The 21173-nt window shown below is 35.6% G+C and overlaps 1 protein-coding gene across 6 annotated transcripts; it reads right to left on the bottom strand.

Annotated features, from left to right (window-relative positions):
- Nucleotides 1-1164: 1164 nt before the first annotated feature.
- On the bottom strand, nt 1165-15271 carry LOC100261557 (probable protein phosphatase 2C 55). Of its 6 annotated transcripts, none has more exons than XM_059736398.1 (6): nt 14968-15271; nt 14609-14754; nt 13602-14502; nt 10301-10625; nt 8290-8439; nt 1165-1693 (listed from the first exon to the last, which is right to left on the bottom strand). In XM_059736398.1, the coding sequence occupies exons 3-6, from the start codon at nt 14330-14332 to the stop codon at nt 1397-1399; spliced, it is 1503 nt and encodes a 500-aa protein (XP_059592381.1). In that variant the 5' UTR covers nt 14333-14502; nt 14609-14754; nt 14968-15271; the 3' UTR covers nt 1165-1396. The 6 variants fall into 6 exon arrangements, with proteins under 6 accessions (XP_059592381.1, XP_059592382.1, XP_010649176.1 ...); XM_059736399.1 differs by having other exon boundaries at nt 14639-14754; nt 14968-15186; XM_010650874.3 differs by having other exon boundaries at nt 8290-8442; nt 14639-14754; nt 14968-15184.
- Between the last annotated feature and the right edge of the window lie 5902 nt (nt 15272-21173).

Raw genomic sequence — 21173 nt, forward strand, 5'->3', positions numbered from 1 at the left:
TTTCAATTAATTCAAATCATTAAAAAAAAATCCTTAGTAAACAAATTTGTAACATTTCATATAACTTATTACTAAAAGTCATGTTAAAAAAGTTATTCAAATAAAGAAAAAAGAAGATTAAAAAAAATTAAACTTTTTATTTTATAATAGTAACAAAAAAAACTTTAAAATACTTTTTAGTATAAAAGAAATTAAAATAGTGAATATATTTATTTTAAATAGTGTGTTAATCATTAAATTATTTACTTCTAAAATATAAAAGATAAAAATAAATGTAAAAGATAATTTTTATTTATTTATAATTTAAAAATAAAAAATAATGTTGATTTTTCAATTATTTATAAAAGAGTTTAAACAAATAATAAAAAATCTAAAATGGTTAAATAAGAAATAATAGTAGCATATGAAGAGTGGTAGAATAAAGACAAAAATGAGTTAAATAAGTATTTTTATCAATTACCATCTCATATTCTTGTAATCAATTAGGGTGATAGGAAGACTTTAACTAATTATCAAGTCTATATGGATTGAAAATTCAATTTTCCCATTATTTTTTTACTTTATTCCAAATTATCATTGATTTTAAAGGATATATATTGTCTTTTTGACATACTACTTTTTCACTTTATTCCAAATTATCACTTGGAAGTCCAACCAACTTTCACTTCCCAAGATTCTACCTGATTATTCTGTCCAATCAATTTGTATTATACAAGGTATGAGCAATTATTCTGTTCAATCAAATTGTATTGGTACGAGGTATGAGCAATTATTCTGTTCAATCAAATCGTATTGTACAGGGTATGAGCTTTTGAGAACCCAATCTATATCTTTATATATATTTTTTTATCATATTTTAATAAAAATATCATTATTTTTTCCTTACAAAAATAATTATTTCTTATAAAATCTATATATAAATTATTTAAAATAATTAAGGATATTTATGTCAAAAATGAATTATTATAAAAAAGGATAAATTTATAAATATGAAGATTATTATTATTATTATTTTTAATCAATTAATTCTTTCTTATATTCTATATAAATATATTTTTAAAAAGGAAAAAGTGAAAAGAAATGAAAGAAGTTTAATAGGGAATTATATTGTCCTCTTCAACTAAATATTCCTAACAAAATTCAATGTGGGAGACTACCAATGCATTCCAAAAAAACGCAGCTGAGAACCAAATGAATTAAAATGAACCTCAACAACATTAAAAGGTCAAGAGTTTAGAGGATATGGGGAAAAACTAGGCATCGTCTTCAAAACAAGTACCTTTACGAGGTCTCATGGCCCAGTCAAGCTTGTGAAGCTCTACCAACTACAATATGTAGCATTTTTAAGCAAAAGATGCACCAGCACGGATCCAGTGAAAGAAAGGAGAGATGAAACTCATCCATTGGATGTGCTAGTTATAAAAGACACAACTACAGTTATGTCATCAAGCTTGCCCCCATAATAACGGAACCCGGCATCTTGAGCAGCAGTAGAGAATGGTGTCTGCCGCATCCTGTCCTGTGCTCGCTGTCGTGCCAAAGCTGCTATCTTCTGAGCTGTTACTTGGGGTCCCAATCCAGCTCTCACCGCATGAACAACAACAGCAGTAACTTCACTGTTATACAAGTTGTCAAACAATCCATCTGTGCCAGCAACAATGACATCTCCTGGCGCAACCGGAATTGTGAATACCTGGCCACATTGATCCCAAAAGTATGCTCAGTCTGGGACACTAATAAACTCCCTTTCTTACAAGTTTCCATCTGCTTATTCATTCAGGGAAACATTTCTATCTTATTGTTGTGTGGAGTGAATGTTATTAGACTTCAGTTCAAAGAAACTAAGTCGCATTGGTATGCGGCAATAGGGAAAAGAAATGAGAAATTCATTAATTTCCTATTCATAACCGTGTTTAGACTACTTGCTAGAAATAGAAATAGGAATAAAAAATCAATATCATGGAAATGAAAACCCACTCTTTAGCGATTTTGATTCATCTCTTCTATAAGGTGTTACGATTTACCTCTACTCCTATTCTTACCCTCATTCCCATTCTCATGTACCAAACACAAACTAAAATGATACGAAGAGGAAAAAAAAAATGAATGCTAAGAGAAACGGGCACTAACCAACTACACTTTTTCATAACAAGCCATTTATGGGTGTGAAAAGAGAGAAAATGGAGAATCCCTAATTTTTGTTATTGAAAAACTGTTAATAATACACATTGGACTTGGGTATATATATACATGTTAGTGGGACCCACAATACAATAAGGAAAGAAAAAGAAAAATAAATAATTGAAATAACTGTACACTATTTAACACTCCCCCTCAAGCTCGAGCATATATGTTATATGCACCAAGCTTATTACAAATGTATTTAATTCTAGGACCTCTGAGAGATTTAGTAAAAATATTTGCTAGTTGATCATTTGAATTGACAAAACTAGTCGTCACACATCCTGATGCGATCTTCTATCTAATGAAGTGACAGTCAACTTCAATGTGTTTGGTCCTTTCATGGAATACTGGATTGGATGCAATATGCAAAGCGGCTTGGTTGTCACAGATGAGCTTCATCTATTCATCCTTTCCAAATCTCAACTCCAGAAGAAGATGTTTCAGCCATATGAGTTCACATGTTGCCAGAGTCATAGCTCGATACTTGGCTTCAACACTAGATCTGACCATTACATCTTGTTTCTTACTCTTCCAGGATATTAGGTTACCTCCAATAAAAACACAATACCCAGAAGTGGAACGTCTATCTGTAGGTGAGCCAGCCTAATTTGCATCTGTGTAACCAACAACCTGGGTATGACCTCTGTTCTTGTATAACACACCTTGGCCTAGTGTGCTTTTGATATATCGAAGAATGTGGATTACAGCATTCCAATGGCTATCACATGGTGACTGTAGGAATTGACTAACAACACTTACAGGAAAAGAAATGTCTGGACGAGTAATGGTGAGGTAGTTCAGTTTACCTACAAGTCGTCGATAACTCCCAGGATCTCCTAAAGGCTCCCCATGTCCTGGTATAAGTTTGACATTTTGATCCATAGGAGTGTCTACCGGTTTACAGTCTAACATACCGGTTTTTTCCAAGATGTCTAAAGCATACTTCCTTTGGGAAAGAACCACACCGGAACTGGATTGAACTATCTCAATCCCTAAGAAATACTTGAGTTTCCCCAAGTCTTTAGTCTGAAAATGGGTGAAAAGGTGTTGCTTTAGTTTCTGAATACCATTCTGATCATTGCATGTAATGACGATGTCGTCCACATAAACTACCAGATAAATACACTGCCCCGAAGAGTTATGATGATAGAAAACGGAATAGTCTACTATACTGCGAAACATGCCAAACTCCTGAACAACAGAACTAAAACGGCTAAACCATGCTCGAGGAGATTGTTTCAAGCCATATAGAGAACGGCGTAACCTACACACTAAACCAGACTCCCCCTGAGCAACAAAACTAGGTGGTTGCTCCATATAAACTTCCTTAGCAAGATCCCCATGAAGGAAAACATTTTTAATATCTAACTGATAAAGAGGCCAAGAATGCATAGCAGCCATGGAGAGCAATAGACAAACAAAAGCTATCTTGACAACAGGAGAGAAAGTGTCACCATAATCAGAACCATAAACCTGAGTATAGCCTTTAGCAACTAAGCGGGCGTTAAGGCGATCAACTTGACCATCAGGGCCAACCTTAACTGTGTAGACCCAACGACAACCAACTGTAGATTTACTAGAGGGTAAAACAACAAGATCTCAAGTGTCATTGGAGTGTAAAGTAGTCATTTCATCTACCATTGCCTGTCGCCAGCTTGGATGGGAAAGAGCCTTGGGGGCATTCTTGGGAAGAAAAACAGAAGATATAGTAGAAACAAATGCAGAATAGGGTGAAGATAATCGATGGTAACTCAAAAAATTGTAAATGGGATGAGGATTACAAGTAGATCGATTACCTTTCCGAAGAGCAATGGATAAGTCAGCAGAAGGAGGCAGAGCCGAGACAGAAGAAGCCGAAGGGATAGGAAGTGAGTTAGTAGGTACCTCGGCCAAAGAAGGAGGAACAACGACATGATGACGGCGATGATAAACCTGAAGTGGGTAAGAAGGCACTGCATCAGGTGGAGAGATAATGGGAAGGGGTAAGACTTTAGAAATAGGAAGAGACTCGGAGGTGGAGAAGAATGATGAGTCCTCAAAGAAAGTGACATCAGCGGAGAGAAAGTAGCGATGAGTCTCAGAGGAATAACAACGATAACTCTTTTGAAGTCTGGAATATCCCAAGAAGATGCATTTTGTGGCTTTGGCATAAAGTTTGTCCTGTCCAGGAGTGAGAATATGAACAAAGCAAGTACAACAAAAAACATGAGGAAGGAAATAAAGTGGTTGGTCAGGGAAAAGAAGGGAATGAGGAATCTGATCGTGTAATACGATGAGGGCATACGATTAATCAAATAACATGCTGTAAGAACAGCATCCCCCCAAAACGAAAAGGAACATTACTATGGAGAAGGAGAGTACGAGCTGTTTCAATAAGATGTTGATTCTTACGTTCAACTACCCCATTTTGTTGAGGAGTATGAACACAAGAAGACTGATGAAGGATCCTATATTGGGACATAAATGGAGTAAATGGTGCAGAAAATTATTCCCTGGCATTGTCACTACGTAACACACGAATAGAAATATTGAACTGAGTTTGGATTTCAGTATAAAATTTCTGGAAAATAGAGAATAACTCAGCTCGATTTTTTATTTAAAATAACCAAGTACATCGAGAATAGTCATCAATGAAAGTGACAAAATACTGAAATCCTAAAGTAGACGTGGTCCGATAAGGACCCCAAACATCAGTGTGGACAAGTTCAAAAGGAGACTTTGCCCAATTATTCAAACGCTTTGGGAACGAGACATGAGTATGTTTCCCAAGCTGACAGGACTCACATGCAAGCGACGACAAAGATGAAAAATGAGGAACCATTTTTTGGAACTTGGATAGACTAGGGTAGCCCAGACGACTGTGAATGAGGAGGGGAGCATCAGTGGAAATGCAAACTACAGGAGTTGAAAGCGAGGTGAGGTGATAGAGGCCTTGAGACTCACGTCCTATGTCAATCGTCTTCCCTGTACTCCGGTCTTGCAAGGTCACAAATTTATCAGAAAAAATGATAGAACAGTTAAGAGTGCGAGTTGTTTTGGTGATAGAAATAAGATTAAAAGGACACTCAGGGGCATAAAGGACATAATGGAGAGGTAGGGAAGGGAGAGGATGAGCTAAACCAAAACCTTTAGCCATAGTTTGGGAACCATTAGCTAAAGTAACAGTAGGTAAGGCAGAGGTAGTAGTAATAGAAGAGAAAAGATCCTTATTACTAGATATGAGATCAGAAGCGCCAAAATCTTGAATCCAAGGTCCAAGAGAAGATGTGTGGGTAAGATAAGCAGAAGCATTACCAGTCTGGGAAACAGAAGCAACAAAAGCTGACTTGGTGGCCTGATAGCGGAGATAGTCATCATACTCACTGTCAGTGAGGGAAATACCCTAAGATGTGGACGAACTAGGAGCTAAGGCGGCTGAGGATCAGATGACTGGGCCACGTAGGCAGTGTGGGGAGGCCGCCCATCTAACTGATAACACCGATCACAAGTGTGGCCAAGCTTATTGCAATAGGTACAATGAGGACGTTGGCCTCTACCTCGGTTACCACTTCGTCCTCCTTGAGAGTTAGTTTGAGAAACTAATACAGAAGAATCTGAAGTGTTATCAGATGGCAAAGTCTGAGTGGAGGAGATACGGAGGAGGCGAGCAAACACATCATCCAAGAATGGAACGGAGGATCTGCCAAGAATCTGATCGCGAACGGTCTCAAGATTTGGACGGAGGCCAATAAGCGTAAGAACCATGAAGAACTTGTCAATCTGTGTTCGTTGATCCCCAACATCAATAGTAAGAAGCATCACGGTCAAGAATTCTTCCTTAAGAGAGGCAATCTGGCCAATATAAGTAGATAAATCCATGTCTTGTTGTCTGACATTGACAATAGAAGAAGTCACCTTATAAAGACGTTGAATATCATTCGTGTATAGCCCTTTCGCCTGATTCCAAAATTTAAAGCATGTTTTGTAGGCCCAAAGATGAAGCAGAATCTTAGGATCAACTGATTGTCACAACACACTACATAACTATGCATCTATCTTCCTCTATTGTCCTCTGTCAACCTTAGGGATATCCGCCTCCTGCGTAACAAGGTGATCCTGATAACCTTGACCCATAAACCAAAGCTCCACAGAGGCAGACCAGGACAAATAATTTTCACTGCCAACCAATTTCTCCGAAGTAATCATAGGAGATCCAGATATGACAGAGGAAAAAATGGAACTTTTAGTAGCCATATCTACTTATCTGGAGAACGAAATTTGTTTGGATCGAAGAGAACCCTAATACGGCTTCAGATCGCGACTGAAAGAAGAAAAACCGAGGATCCGTGGCTGCGAGAGACCAAATAGTAAAGAAAAACAAATATGACACTACTGGAAGGGTAGAAGAACACTTCCTAAGACACGTACAGGGCTCGGGGTGGAGAAGAAGTCACTGGAGGTCGCCGGAAAGGCTGTTTAGAGGGCCGACGGAGACAAAAAAAACCCCAAAAAATGCACTTGCAGGGTTCGGATGGCATAAGCATAAAAGGAGAGTGGCTAGACGGCGTCAGGCGAGGCTGGAGGTGGAAGCGTGTGGCCGGAAAGTGCTCCACGTGCCGGCGCGTGAGGTTCAGGTCGCCGGAGAAGAAATACGCGTGGTCGGCGCATGGATGAGAATCTCCCTCCGGTGCTTTGACAAAACTTGAAGATCTCCTCCTTGCGCACTTGATGGTATGGTCGGTGTTAGAAAAGGTATTCGCCGAAAAAGTCGTTAGAAAAGTCGCCGGCGATGAGGGTTTTCTGACGGCGATACGGTTGATCGGAAAGCTTTAGGAGATGGGAAAGGTGATCGAAATGAAACACGGTCACTGAAAGGTTTCCTATAATTGATTCACGGATAAACCGGAAATAATTAGGTTTTTTTTCTCCCTATGCTCGGATACCATGTGAAAAGAGAGAAAATGGAGAATCCCTAATTTTTGTTATTGAAAAACTGTTAATAATACACATTGGACTTGGCTATATATATACATGTTAGTGGGACCCACAATACAATAAGGAAAGAAAAGGAAAAGTAAATAACTGAAATAACTATACACTATCTAACAATGGGTAATATAGGAAGAACTACATCTAATTCTCCAGAAGAAAAGATGAAATTCCTGAAACTATTCAAGATTATAACTTGATATTAAGTGCACGAGAAATTAGCCTACTTGGAATTGCATAAGTGTCTAATTTTTATAATTTATCATTTTAGGAAGTTCGTAACTGCTAAAAAAATTCCAAATAGAATCATATGGCTGAAACTATCTAATCGAGCCATTTTCTGGTACCCATTCTACAAAATAGGATCCATCCAGTGGGGACAGATCCACTTTATGCTGCATTAGCAAGTATTTATTATTCACAGTCTGCACTGGTTGACTTAATTCTATTTAAAGGAACAAACTGAAAGAAGAAACACAGCCAGAACCCCATTTCATAGCCAATGCAACATGAGCAAATTAATTTGACTCTAATTCTCTGAAAGATAAAATTCCCAAAACTATTTAAGATGATAGCACTCTCAAGTTTACAAGAAATCAGCTTGGTTGGAAGTGTTAAACCCTGCTACATTTTCAAAGGCCTCTTCATTGTAGAAGACTTCAATTAGAATCTAAAACCATTAAACCAAGTTGCTTTCTGGTACAGATCTGCTACCCTACAAAATGGAAACCATCCTGTGGGTCCTGATCCTCATTATGTTGAGGACTTGACATGGCAGGTACTAATTTATGATTGCACTTCAACAGAATGAAGTCAGACAAAATGAAAAGATTGCTAACCAGCATAATTGAAGTTCAAATGACAATGAGTTAACCATGCTACTTCCTTTTGCTTGATAGGGGGCAAGGAAAGGTCAGAGGCTATTTCAGCCTGCAACATGGTGGAAAAAGCAAGAGGCAAGGAAAGTGTTTTAGTGTGGGCACACCAAATATGGTTTCTAGAACTGATATACATCCAAATCCATTTATCACTTTTATGACAACATCATGAATGCAAACCACGTCAAATTCAAAGTTTGAGTTCACCCACAAGAGCAATGATCAAGAGAAATGAGAGAGTAGCAGTGCATCAACTGACCTGACCAGAACTGGGTAGATCACCAGCCCTGCCGCTCTCCAGTTGATATGTGAAATTGAACCCATGCTGCTGCACAGGGGATTGAAAAATTGTGCATCCATCTCGAACCACTATAAATCCACTGTCCCCTAGATTAATGGCTTGGAGTCCCTGCTGAAAGGAGTCAATGAATAATCCACTCAGGTAAAGCAACAAGTATTCCTTTGTTTTTACTGTTGAATAAAGTAAATTATCCAAAGTGCATAAAGATGTAAACTCAACAATTCATTAGGCCTAGTAACTAGTCACTTCATTTAACAAAGATGCAAGATAAGTTGGCAGTCCAAAGAACCAGAAATACAAAAGTGGACTAAAGAAAATGCCAAACTGATAAATTGGGATTGTACAAGTGGAACTTGGAACATCAGCTGCATCATAAGCTTTTAATAAAAAACCTCCATCATTTATTCCATCAAAATTTTGTTCTATTAGGTCTAAGCACCTTGAACCAAAGTCAAATTCTCTGTACAGGTCCAGTTCATGTTGTTAGATGGCTTGATTAGTTTAATCACTATATATACAATTCAGCAACTATTTCATGTTTATATTATCCTACTTCACAGAAAGCAGAGGGCAGTTTGCATTGTGAAAATATTACATGGAAATTAAGAACCTTAGCTACAGTGCAAGTGGATGTAACAGATTTAATGACATCATGAAGAATGTGATAACTACTTTTATATTATCCTACTTCACAGAAAGCAGAGAGCAATTTGCATTGTGAAAATATTACATGGAAATTAAGAACCTTAGCTACAGTGCAAGTGGATGTAACAGATTTTATGACATCATGAAGAATGTGATAACTACTTTTATATTATCCTACTTCACAGAAAGCAGAGAGCAGTTTGCATTGTGAAAATATTACATGGAAATTAAGAACCTTAGCTACAGTGCAAGTGGATGTAACAGATTTTATGACATCATGAAGAATGTGATAACTACTTTTATATTATCCTACTTCACAGAAAGCAGAGAGCAGTTTGCATTGTGAAAATATTACATGGAAATTAAGAACCTTAGCTACAGTGCAAGTGGATGTAACAGATTTTATGACATCATGAAGAATGTGATAACTACTTTTATATTATCCTACTTCACAGAAAGCAGAGAGCAGTTTGCATTGTGAAAATATTACATGGAAATTAAGGACCTTAGCTACAATGCAAGTAGATGTAACAGATTTTATGACATCTTGAAGAATGTGATAACTGCTTTGTAAAAGTGTACATTTATTTGGAGAGGGAAATAGACTAAGACTATGTTTGGAAAGTGTTTTCAAAAACAATTTTGAAAAACAGGTTTTAAGAACAGTTTTTTAAAACTATTCTTTGTTGTTTTGTAGAACAAAAATCTGTTTAGGAACCTAAAATGTCCTTAACTTGTTTTTTATGTTTTTAACTATGTTTTAAAAATAAATTTTATATATAGTGCTTTATTTTTAATCATTCTCTATATTTATATAATTATTCTTTAAAACAACCCTCAAAAAACAAGTGAAAACAACTAAAAATAACTAAAAGATGTTATCCGAAAATACCATATTTTCTGTTTTTAAGAGTAAAAATTTGTTTTTCATTTTTTGATTATCAAATGTGTTTTCTGTTTTTTTGTTCCGGAAAACAAAAAAATGTTCTAAAATACAATTACCAAACAGGGCCTAAATATCCAATTTTGTTGCATTGAACCTGTGCACTACTCCATAGGAATCATAATCTGATGGAATTCACGCAGTTGTTTAAGTTGAAAAAATCAAGACAATATTTGTGATGGAGGACAGAAAAAAATGAAATCAAAGGAAGTTCTGCATAGCAAAGAGCAATCAGATTTCCAGGTTACTACAGATAAAGATCGAAGGCAATTTCTTCCTTTTTTGTTTAAAATAATCAAAAGTGCATAAGTCATTCTGAGAATTGTAATACTAAGACCAGAGATGAGTACGGGGAGCCTCTAAAAAGGGAAAGTAACAAACCTGGTCTGTGAGGGCTACAATGCAAGCTGTTGAAGATCCTTTCGCTTTTGTGCTTGAGTGGGCCTTCTCTAACACCCTAGATGGGTCAATCGAACCCTTTGGCTCTTCCTGAATTGCAGTTACTGAATTAGACATAAGTTCTCGGGCATATTCTCCTGCATCAACACCAACATCTGCCCAGCCACCAACACCATCTGCCACACCAATAGCTTGTTCATCTATGCAAATAAAATGAGCATCTTCTCCACCTGTTTCTTCCTTATCAGGGTGTGGCAGGTAACATGATCCTGAAATTAGCTTCAAGGTTCTGTGACCTAGAATAGCTCTGCAGTCAACACCAAGGCAAATTAATAAATAAAATCAATGAGAAAGATAACACCTATCTACGAGGAAAGCTCCTTCAAGTGTTATCAAACCTTTTGCTTGCCCAAATTGACTCAAGAAAATTTATGGGACATAATATCATGAATTCTTAGGATCTCTCCAAAAATGCATAAAACTCACGTTTCAACTCCAAAACCTGGTCGGAGGTGGAACACAAAAATTAAAACAGCAAATTAGGATTCTATTTTCCATTTTCTATTCTAAAATTCCTTCATTTGGGTAAAGTTCCTTCCATTGTTTAATTGTCTCATATAGATACCCATACTGGCAAAAGAATGAAACCTTAGATCCTGATGCTGGTTGTCCTGTATCCAAACTGATTATGTCATACAGATAACCATACTGATGAAATACTGGAACCTTAGATCCAGATGCAGGTTGTCCTGTATCTAAATGAATTAGTTTCTTGATTCTGGTAATCCAGCTAAAGTGAGCAAACCACAAAACTACAAACAAACCATTTACATGGTTCACCAACAATGGAATGCGTTACATCCAACAGCCAAATTAGGGATTAAATAATGCAGAGAAAACATAACATTTCAGGAATCCTGTCAAAATGCCATCTGCTTCCATTAAAATAAGAAAGGGAGCCTATCCTGCACCCTCCTGGCCTTCTACCTCCGCCACTCCACCCACTGGCATTAATTCATTTTTAGCCATATTTTCTATCTAAATCCCCATATTGCCTTGATGCAAAATACATGTACGATAATTCAATTGGATCATTTCTGCTCAGATGAACTTCTGTGTAGTAATAAATGTTACCTAGAAATAAACTACCCCACCATCATCATCTCTAGCTGCCATCCAGCTAAAAGCCTCCATCAATACTATATAAGAAAGAAAAAATCAAGGGTCGCCTTCTCAAATAATTAATTTATTTGGCTATTTTCTACAATTAATTGGGTCTATGAATCACAGCTGAGGCTACAGGACAGCCGTGGCTCAGTGGCAGTGTCAAACAATTGCTGAATAGACACACTTTAGTGGGCCAAGCATGTCAAAAACAGAAAAGTAGACTTTTATCTGAATACGCACAAACGACACTGTATATTTTTTTTTCACCAATAATTATAACACTTCATTTATAAAGGTTTGAAAACCAACACAGAGATTACAACATTTCCTTCATTTTTTCCAACACGCACACACACACAAAACACCTTGTACCTTTTTTCCTAATAGTTATAACATTTACTTCATTTATAAAAGTTCCAAAATTCTTCTATTAAGTTTATTCAACATTACCACCACCCCCCCACCCCTTTTTTTTATAGTTAAACAAGAGATATATTAAAAGCACATCAAAGTACACATGATGTATACAACGGTGGCCAAAAAAGGAAAGGGGTACAAAAAACTACTTCCTCCCTCAGTGAGAACCCAACCAATCAATAAAATGACAAAGGGACATAGGGGCTTCAACTATGTACATCTTGGACCAGGAAAACAAGTTACAAAGGAAAAAGTTTTTCAGTCTTCTATTACACTCTCTCAACACCTTATACCTTTTAAAAAAGGAAAGTTGTGACATTTCCTACATTTATAAAATTTCCAAAACATTACAACTATTATTCTATCATCAGCATTACACTTGACTACCAAAAGCACAGATTTTCTTTCTTAAAATAAGTATATTTATTACGAATAAAAATTGTAAAGAAAATAGGGCACAACCAGGATCGAACCGGTGACCTCTTAATCTGCAGTCAAATGCTCTACCACTGAGCTATGCCATTCATATACGCCATGTCCATGTCCTATTCTTTCAGGATTTGTGGATGGATCTTGTCTGCGTCTCCACTGATATAGAATTTCATTTTCCCATCCATTTTTGAAACAAATGTTTATCCTGACCCATTTACTTTTCAAAGATGAAGGAAAACTCTTTGATGTTCATCTCTGAGAAAGAAAGGAAGAACTGCAGAGGACATACCTAGTCGGTGAAGAGATAAATCGGAAACACCTAGTTGGATGACAACAAATGATAATAAGTGAATAGATTAAAGGTGTAAAAACCTTCGGTTTGGTTGGTTTTTGCAAGAAATTTTGGCTGAACTGAAATGGTCAGTGTATGCTTCAATCAAGCTAAACCAAGCTCTTAATGACACAAGAACAAACCAAATCAAGCTTGTTGAGGCCGATGTGGTTTTATTCAGATAGATTGGCTTGATGCTCGTAAAAAAACAAATGGTTCATCAGTGCTGAACACCCATGCACTTGCAATATTGAAGATTGCAACGTGGCCCTGGCATTTCCAACCATGCAACTCAATTGCACCTGCTGATCTCCAAATATCAAAGACTACCAAGGTTTTCTAATTCATACCCATTCTCCCAAAACATTTCAGTTTATCACATTCACAAATCTCCAATCGTTCAAGGTTTGTTAAGAATCAGCCAAACCCTTCCTACAAACCACTCATTCTTGATATTAATTCCTGATGAGATGAATATGGGGAAATCAATAACCCCTCATTATATTTCCTTAAATCCAATTAAATATTATATGCGAAGAAGTAAAACTCTGTTTTCAGTTAGGAGAAAAAAACTGAAAACTGAAGTGACCAATCAGTTTCCACAAATCCCAAATAGAACTGCACTCACAGTTGTTGAAAGCAAACCAACTTAGTTGGTTCTAGTTGGGTTGGATCTATACTGCAGGCTATCAGTTCTTCACTTATATCCCTAGGATAAATAGCCAAAACATATTATGCAAGAAATGTAAGCTAGAATGAAATAGCAAGCAAATACTTATACACGAGAAACTTCGACGCTGCTTCAACAAATCAGACTTAATCAACAGTGATAGAGTGCATGACAATGCAATCGAACTTTTACAAATCAAGATACACTTTTAGGTGCAACTTAATAAAGGCAAAAACATAGAAGAAGCACAAGAAGAGAGTACATACTGGTCAGATGACGCTGCAGACTTTGAAAGCTGTTCATCACTCGAAGATCCACCAAAAGATACATCTGGAGCAGCTCCAGCAGAGTAACATGAAGAAGACCATGTATGGAAGTTTTTAAACCATGGTCCATCAAGTGGATTAGAGATGCAATTCCTCCGCGTTACATCAAATATTAGATACCCACAAACCAGACTACGGTTGGGTGGTTCTTGATTTCTTAAACTCATGCTAGCTTTTCGACAACTGCTAAGACTTCTATCATTGAAAAACACACCAGTAGGTTTTGCAAAGTTTGAGAGATTCCCAGTTGCAGTTATTTCATCAATGTAAATATCTCCTGAGACAGCCTTGGAACCAGAAGCAGCCATAGATTTTTTAAGATACAGATTGCTTTTTGAAAATCGACCGATGTCAGATATCAAGCTATTAATTTGATATTCAAAAAGCTGAGAAGATGGACTTGGCATTGAGTGCAGAGAAAGGGATCGGGAAACAGGTACCCCAACTGCCAGGCCTCTTTTCTGATTAACAAAGTAACAATCTGGTCTTGAGGAAAGCACTGTAGTTGAAAATGGAGAGGAAAGGCACAAGCCGGTATTTCCAGTCAACAATTTACTCCACCCAAGCTGCAATTCAATTGAACTGTGGAGCCCACCTCTTTGTGCAGTTATCGCTCTCCGGATGCCAGATGAGAAAGCGATGTTCAGATTTGGGAAAACACCAGATGGCATTATACCAGTAAACAATACACACTTGAGTCCAATATTCTTTTGAAGAAAACCTGATTCCGAGAACTTTGCCGAAAATTATGTCTCATAACTTGCAATACATCTATTGGCAAGTTAACTATCAACGATTCCCTATTCACCTCTCAACACTGAAGTACAGAAAACTCTGAAACCTGATCAAGAAAGAAATTTTGAAGTAAATAAGAATATAAATACTTTCACCTAGATAATCACAAAATCTCAAAAAAGAAAAAGGGGAAAGGAGCAGGAATTGGAGACCCCAAAGTTAAAATGTAGCCTCACTGTCACCTCCAATGGTAATTAAAGAATATCATTTTCCCTAGAAGCAAACGGAGCAGTTTAAACTATTCTGCCACTAGTTTTCTTTTATCCTCTTCCGATATTTCCCATAATCCAAACGGAGCCTAAACAAACGATAATCTCAGTCACCTCGTAATCAAAGGGAAAGAAAATGAAAAATAAATAAATAATGAAGTAGAGAAACAAAACCCCACAAAGATAGTGCAAAATCAAAATTCAAATAAAATCAATAACCAAACTTCAGAATCCAAAAACAAAATTGAAACGATCACTTCGAAGGAAACTACAAAACCCTAGAAACCAGACCAGTGACTTACTATAAGCTCCAAATGCACGTATCTGTGGAAGGAAGCTTGTCGGCTTCGGATATCTTGCAGGAGATAATAACGAGCGAGGGGGTGGTTGTACGGAACTACGGTGCTACCGGGGTCTGAGCTTCAGACCTGTGCACCCAGGGCGAAGTTTAGCGAATTGGAGGCCGGAAGGAGCGAGCTCCGTCCATTCGTTTTATGCGACCAGGCGAGGGGAAGGAGGATTTGACAACTTGTCTGCGCGCAAGGGTATTCTTGTCATTTTCTGATTTTCTAGCGGCAATTTGGTCATTTAAATTTAAAATTCTGCGACTCACGACCTACTCATTGGATTTTGGTTTTCTTATTGTGGATTCTTTACACCTTTCGCGAACCATTTAGCGCATGATAATAATTTAAGTCCATAGTGTTTTAAAAAATACTTATTTAGTTTTGAGAGGAAAATATAGGGTCTATGATAGTTGTTTTTAAAAATAGTTTTTTATTTTTTAAAATAAAAAATTATAAAATATATTTAACAATTAAAAAACCATTTCCTATTTTCAATAATAGAAAACTATTTCTTTTCATAAAACACTTTTTACTTATTTTCATTGTTTTCATTTATTTATTGAAAGTAGTTTTAAAAAAATAATTATACAAATATGTATAATAATTAAAAATAAAGTTATATATAAAATAATTATTTTTAAAGCATATTTAAAAATATTTTAAGTTCTCAAACGAATTTTTATTTTATAAAATATTAAATAATAATTTTTAAATGTTATTTTTTAGAACTATTTTTAAAAACAATTACCAAAGGGTCATAAGTTTCTAATTTGAAAAGGATGTTTGGTAAATTATTTTTGCCTGTTTTATTATAATTGGTTATAAAAATAGATTTTTTGAAGTATTTTTAAATGTTTGAAAATATAAAGAATAAAATTTAGTATATATATATATATTAAATAATGACATAAAAATAAATGGAAATTTTTATTTTCTTATTTAAGTTTTCATTGTTGTTTAAAATCATTGAAAACTATTTTTTCAAATATTATCAAGTAAACTCTAAAATTTTTGTCCAATTTTGAGTGCGTATAGAAAAGCTAAAGGGATAAAAAAACGAAAGTATTTTTAAAAAAATTATAGTTAGTTTCTAAAAGGTACTAAAAAAAAGGTGATTTTTATATAGTTACATTATATGAAAATGTTATGAGAAAATATAAATATAAATAAGTAAAAAAAAAAAAAAAAAGGCTCATTTCATTACTCAGTCCATTTGAAAGTATCATATGAAACACTTTTAACCTAATATATATTTTTGAAAAAAAATAAATAAATTAAGAGTGTGTTTGGTTGTGATTTTAAAAGGTGTTTTTGGTCTTTCTAACACTTAAATTTTTTTTTTTAAATCAGCACTAAACGCACTCTAAGTATTTGATAGATTTTATGAAATACTTCTAAAAATCTAAAACATCACTTGTAGCATTGGAAAAAAAAACATTTAATATGTATTCTCCTAAAAACACTTTTCGATAAATATTTTAACTATAAACACTATCAAATACACTCTTAACTATTATTAATCAAATTAAAATTTTGTCAAATACATCTTATATTTTAAGAGTCTATTTAAGAAAGCGTTTTTAGTTTAAAAGTATTTCTAAAAAAATATTAGGTATTTGACAAAATTTAAAAAATATTTTTAAATTTTTGAAAAATTATTTATAGTATTAAAAAATCATTTTATAATATTTTTTGAAAAAACACTTGTGGTTCTACCAAAAAAAAAATTTATGAGAAATACTTTTACTAAAATTACTTTTAAGTGGTAATACTCTGGCACATACTTTAAGTTAAAAGGAAAGTCACCAAAAATAAGAAATGAAAAGAAAAGGACAGGACAAAAAAAAAAAAAAAGGGTCAAACACCTCCATTGTTTTAAGTTAACAAGGAAAGTGAAAGAAAGGAAAAGAATGGAAAAATATTCGTTGAAATTTCAGTCCAATAGAGTTTACACAAAAAGTCAACAAAATTAATTCTATATGTGGACCCCGCATTTTTGCTCGATGTATTCCCACTTGATGACAAACTCGTTTTTTATTTATTTTGTGAAAAAATGATTTTTAGAAAAAATACTTAGAGTCACCACTTATTTTAAATTTTTTTTTTTAAGGGAAAACAAAATAAGAAAGAAAACTCTATGTGAATCCTTATTTGAAAAAGACAGACTGTGAAAAACCGAGTCGGGTTCGGGGGTCAAATTATTTATTGGGAAGGTACAGTTAAAAGACCATAGCACCTCTGTAAGTCCCTAAAAACGAGTCTCTATTAAATAAGGTGAAGGAAACATGTCAATTAACTAGGAAATCAATAGATACCAATGAAATGATCAAATAATAAAATGAATCATGTATGAGAATAAGCAAAGTGGGAGTGAGAGCGTACTTTGGCAGCAAGTAATAGTGTGCTATCATGGAAATAAGGTTAACTCGAGTATAAAATTACTACATACATATCAAAGAGTAAGACAAAGATCAAACAATATTCATTAAACATAGCAGTTGACAATCAGAAGAGATCATATGTAGGGCCCCCACCAAAGCCCAATTTATCTTGCATGAATTAATCCCACAAATTTCATTGTTTTGGAATTATGAAAATTGTCTTCATGCTTATTAAAAATCAAGAAAAATGGAAAATTATTTTAAAATCAAAGAAAATTTGTGAAAGTGTCTACTTGAAAGGAAATGTGGCAAGTTTATTATAAAAAAAACGGGATTTTTAATAACTTAAAACCCTAATGAAGGATGAAAAGTGATAGAATTAAAAAAAAAATTTGAAAATTGGAGCAGAATTAAAATTATTTGATAAATTGGACTTTTGAAAATTAGAGTTTTAAAAATTTATTTGAAAATCGGAATCTCGAAAATTACATTTAAAAAAATATTTGAAAATGTGAGTTTCTTTCAAATTTAATTTAACTATCATTAAAATATTGAGAAAAAAAATTATTAAATAAAATAATTGTCTTTTTGTGGACCCCGCATTTCGGCTCATGCGCTTCCACTCGATGGCAAACCCACTTTTTATTTGAAAAAATAATTTGTTTATTAATAAAATGACTTGGAGTCACCACTTATTTTTGTTTTGTTTTTAAAGGATAAACAAAATAAGAAAGAAAACCCTAAGTGTGACTTCTTATTTGGAAAATGTGGTCTGAATGGGCTCGGGGATCAGGTTACTTATCGGGAAGGTACGGTAAAGACCGTAGCACCCCTCTAAGTCCCTAAAAACGGGTCTCTACTAATGAAATGAAACAATCATGACAATTGATAGGGAAATCAATTAATACACAAAACTATCATGCACATGTGAGAATCAAAACACACATAAAGAATGGCCAGAGTGAGAGCAAGTGTGTACCTTGGCAGCAATCAACAATGCGCTATTAAGAAATGGGGTTAGTGCATAATAAGGATCATGAAATATGCTACACATGCCACCAAAGAGAGTGAGAAATCATCAAATATCACAATTCAACTTCACTCAATCTCATTTTTTGCTTTAAACTTCTATGATGTAGGGCCCCCACCAAAGCCCAATTTATTTTTGCATGAAATCAATTCCATAAATTCCATCACTTGGAATTACGAAATCTAATTCTTGCTTATTTTAAAACATTTTTAAAAAATCATGGATGTTATGAAAATTGCATGCTATAAAGAAAAATGGCAGCAAAGTTTTATTAAAAATGGGACTCTTGGGTGATCCTAAAAATTCTAAGGACGAAAGATAGGAGAGTTGGGATTATTCGAAGAAAATCAAAATTTGAAAAATTATTTACAATATGGGGTTTGGCAAAATTATTTTTCAATATCAAAGATGAAAAAAAACAGGAGAGTGAGAAGTGACCAAAAATGGCCATGCAAACCATGTAAATTGGAAGCACATAGAAGTGGGCCCAGGGTAAAATGATGGTTTGAGAGGATTGAAAGATTGAGTAGGGGAAGCAGACCCCAACACAACATGCTCAACACTCATTCCAAGCAACTGTTGAATTGTGAGGCCAATGTAGGATCCACAATATTCACATAGAACACACCATCAATCAATATGCTGACGTTGTCCTTGGCAATAGCAGATTGGTCTGGGATTGGAATTACTTCTTCCTTGAGTGAATGTGCATTGGTCCGATGATAGTTGAGCACTTTGAGACCACCTAGCTTCCATTGCGATGGCATGTATGTAGAGGAATCAATATCTATTCGAGGAGCTCCTTAATGTCCACCTCAAATCTCTTCTGGACCTGATTAAGAACATCATATTCAGAAGCTGATGAAACAAATACAATTGCTAGTCATTTGGTGCCAAATCTTTCAACTCTACCAACCCCATGTGGATAAGTGTCTGCAGAATCTGGCATGCCATAGTTGATAACAATATTGACACACTCAATGTCAATTCCCCTACCAACCAAATCCGTGGCCACAAGAATCCTTTTATGCCCCTCCTTGAAACCCTTGTAGTGTGTTAACCTTTCTTCCTACCCGATCCAAAGACCATCCTCTGTAGTGAATCCAAATCAAAGCCGGTTTGAGAAATATCACCACGAGCTTCGGTAACCTCATTCTTAATTAAATTCGAGGTCTCCTTCTGCCCATCCAGTTTTCCATCCAAATTCTCAATTCGCTGTGTCAACTGCCTTTTTGTTGTAGAAAGAGCACCTGAGATATGCTCCAAATGCTTTTCCAAGTCTGTAACCGTAGTTTTCATATCCTTCTTTGTTACATACATAAGATCTGTGACCCTCCGTCACGTGTAAGTACAATATCCCAATGCTCCGAGGTGGCAACTGAGATTGCAAGGGATGCTATGTTGCCAAATTAGCCAGAATTCCCATTCAGAACAGTTATTCTGTTGAGCTAAAGCAAGTTGTTTGAACCTACAGCCCTTCCATTGCTTCCAATCTACAGAACATCCCAAACCTCCTGAATATTCTCAACTTTGGCTTCCACAATCCCTGGTACATGATGGACCCCTTCAATTGTTTGTTTTATCTTTAACTTCTTTGAGGTTGGTAAAGTGGCAAACAGGTCTCTGATTTGTTCATTGCAGACTTCAAGCACGCTAACAGGTATTTTATATGTAAAAATTTCTTTCATTTCCTCTGCAATCTCAAACAATTGCTCCAAAGTCTTAAAATTGACTCCTCGGTTCTTATTGGTAATCTCAATCCAAGAAATCCTTTTCTTAAGAAGCTACATTTCATCATATGAAATTCTTTCCACACGAGTGCAAAGTTATGCCTGCAAGTATTCTAGCTGTTGGTGCATTTTTTGTATTTCATTTGATGTCAAATCCCTGTTAGCTATGGACTCATTATGAACATTGTGAACACGATCAACATATTCGCTAATAATAAGAGTTTCCTCAGCATGGATATCAACAGGATTGATGCAAGCTCTCATAACAGTTTATGTATTTCTACCAGATGAATTTCCAGCGCACTAATGACATAAAACAAACTGACAGAATCCGCATGCAGCCAAACACCTCATGAACCATTTCTAGTTAGGTACCTTTTGGCCCAACTATATCCGAGAGAAACGAACATTTTTATTACGGAATGACTTGACTCGCTCATCCCAACCTGCAGCCACACTAACAAAATCCCATGCGTGAGGACTGATGGGCGATGAGCTTGAAGAGTAGGAAGGTTGAGGTGGCATCTCGAGTAATGAAGGGTAATGAGAGGGGTGTGTTTAGTGGTGGAATAAATGGAAAAGGTGAAGAGAGAAGTAGGTTTATGGGGTTAGGAGTTTGATGAGTATTTGGAAAATGGGTATGTGCATGGGGGCATGAAAGGTGGGTATGGAGATGGGTGTGAGGAAGTGGGCTTGGTGATGGGTTTGGTGAAATACGAGAGACGGAATTGAATGATTGAAACGTTTGCGAATATTTGTGTGGCCATGCAAAGGTGAGATAATGGGTTTAAAGGGTATTGGAAAATAGGTATGAAGGGCACGTGGTGTAGAGAGATAGGGCATAGTGGGTATGATGGGTATGGGAAGAATGGGTGGTATGTATGGGTATGAAAATGGGTGTGAAAGAGTAAGCAGTGGGTATGTGGAAAAGGTGAAAGCTTAGATTCAGCGCCATGGGTTGACATCTGGATATGGAAATTGGGTGTTTGCTCGCGATGCTAGAGGTTGGCTGCATATCTA

This window comes from Vitis vinifera, chromosome 4 (assembly GCF_030704535.1).
Source record: "Vitis vinifera cultivar Pinot Noir 40024 chromosome 4, ASM3070453v1".
NCBI classification, from domain to species: domain Eukaryota; kingdom Viridiplantae; phylum Streptophyta; class Magnoliopsida; order Vitales; family Vitaceae; genus Vitis; species Vitis vinifera.

Bases quoted from the DNA above. Each gene is read 5' to 3' on its own strand.
- LOC100261557 (XM_010650871.3), bottom strand. From the start codon at position 14,332: ATGCCATCTGGTGTTTTCCCAAATCTGAACATCGCTTTCTCATCTGGC. The intron at 10,626-13,601 runs GTATGTACTCTC...TGTTGACTGCAG, and splicing joins TCTGCAGCGTCATCTGACCA to AGCTATTCTAGGTCACAGAA. The intron at 1,694-8,289 runs GTCAGTTGATGC...CAATGTGGCCAG, and splicing joins ATCTACCCAGTTCTGGTCAG to GTATTCACAATTCCGGTTGC.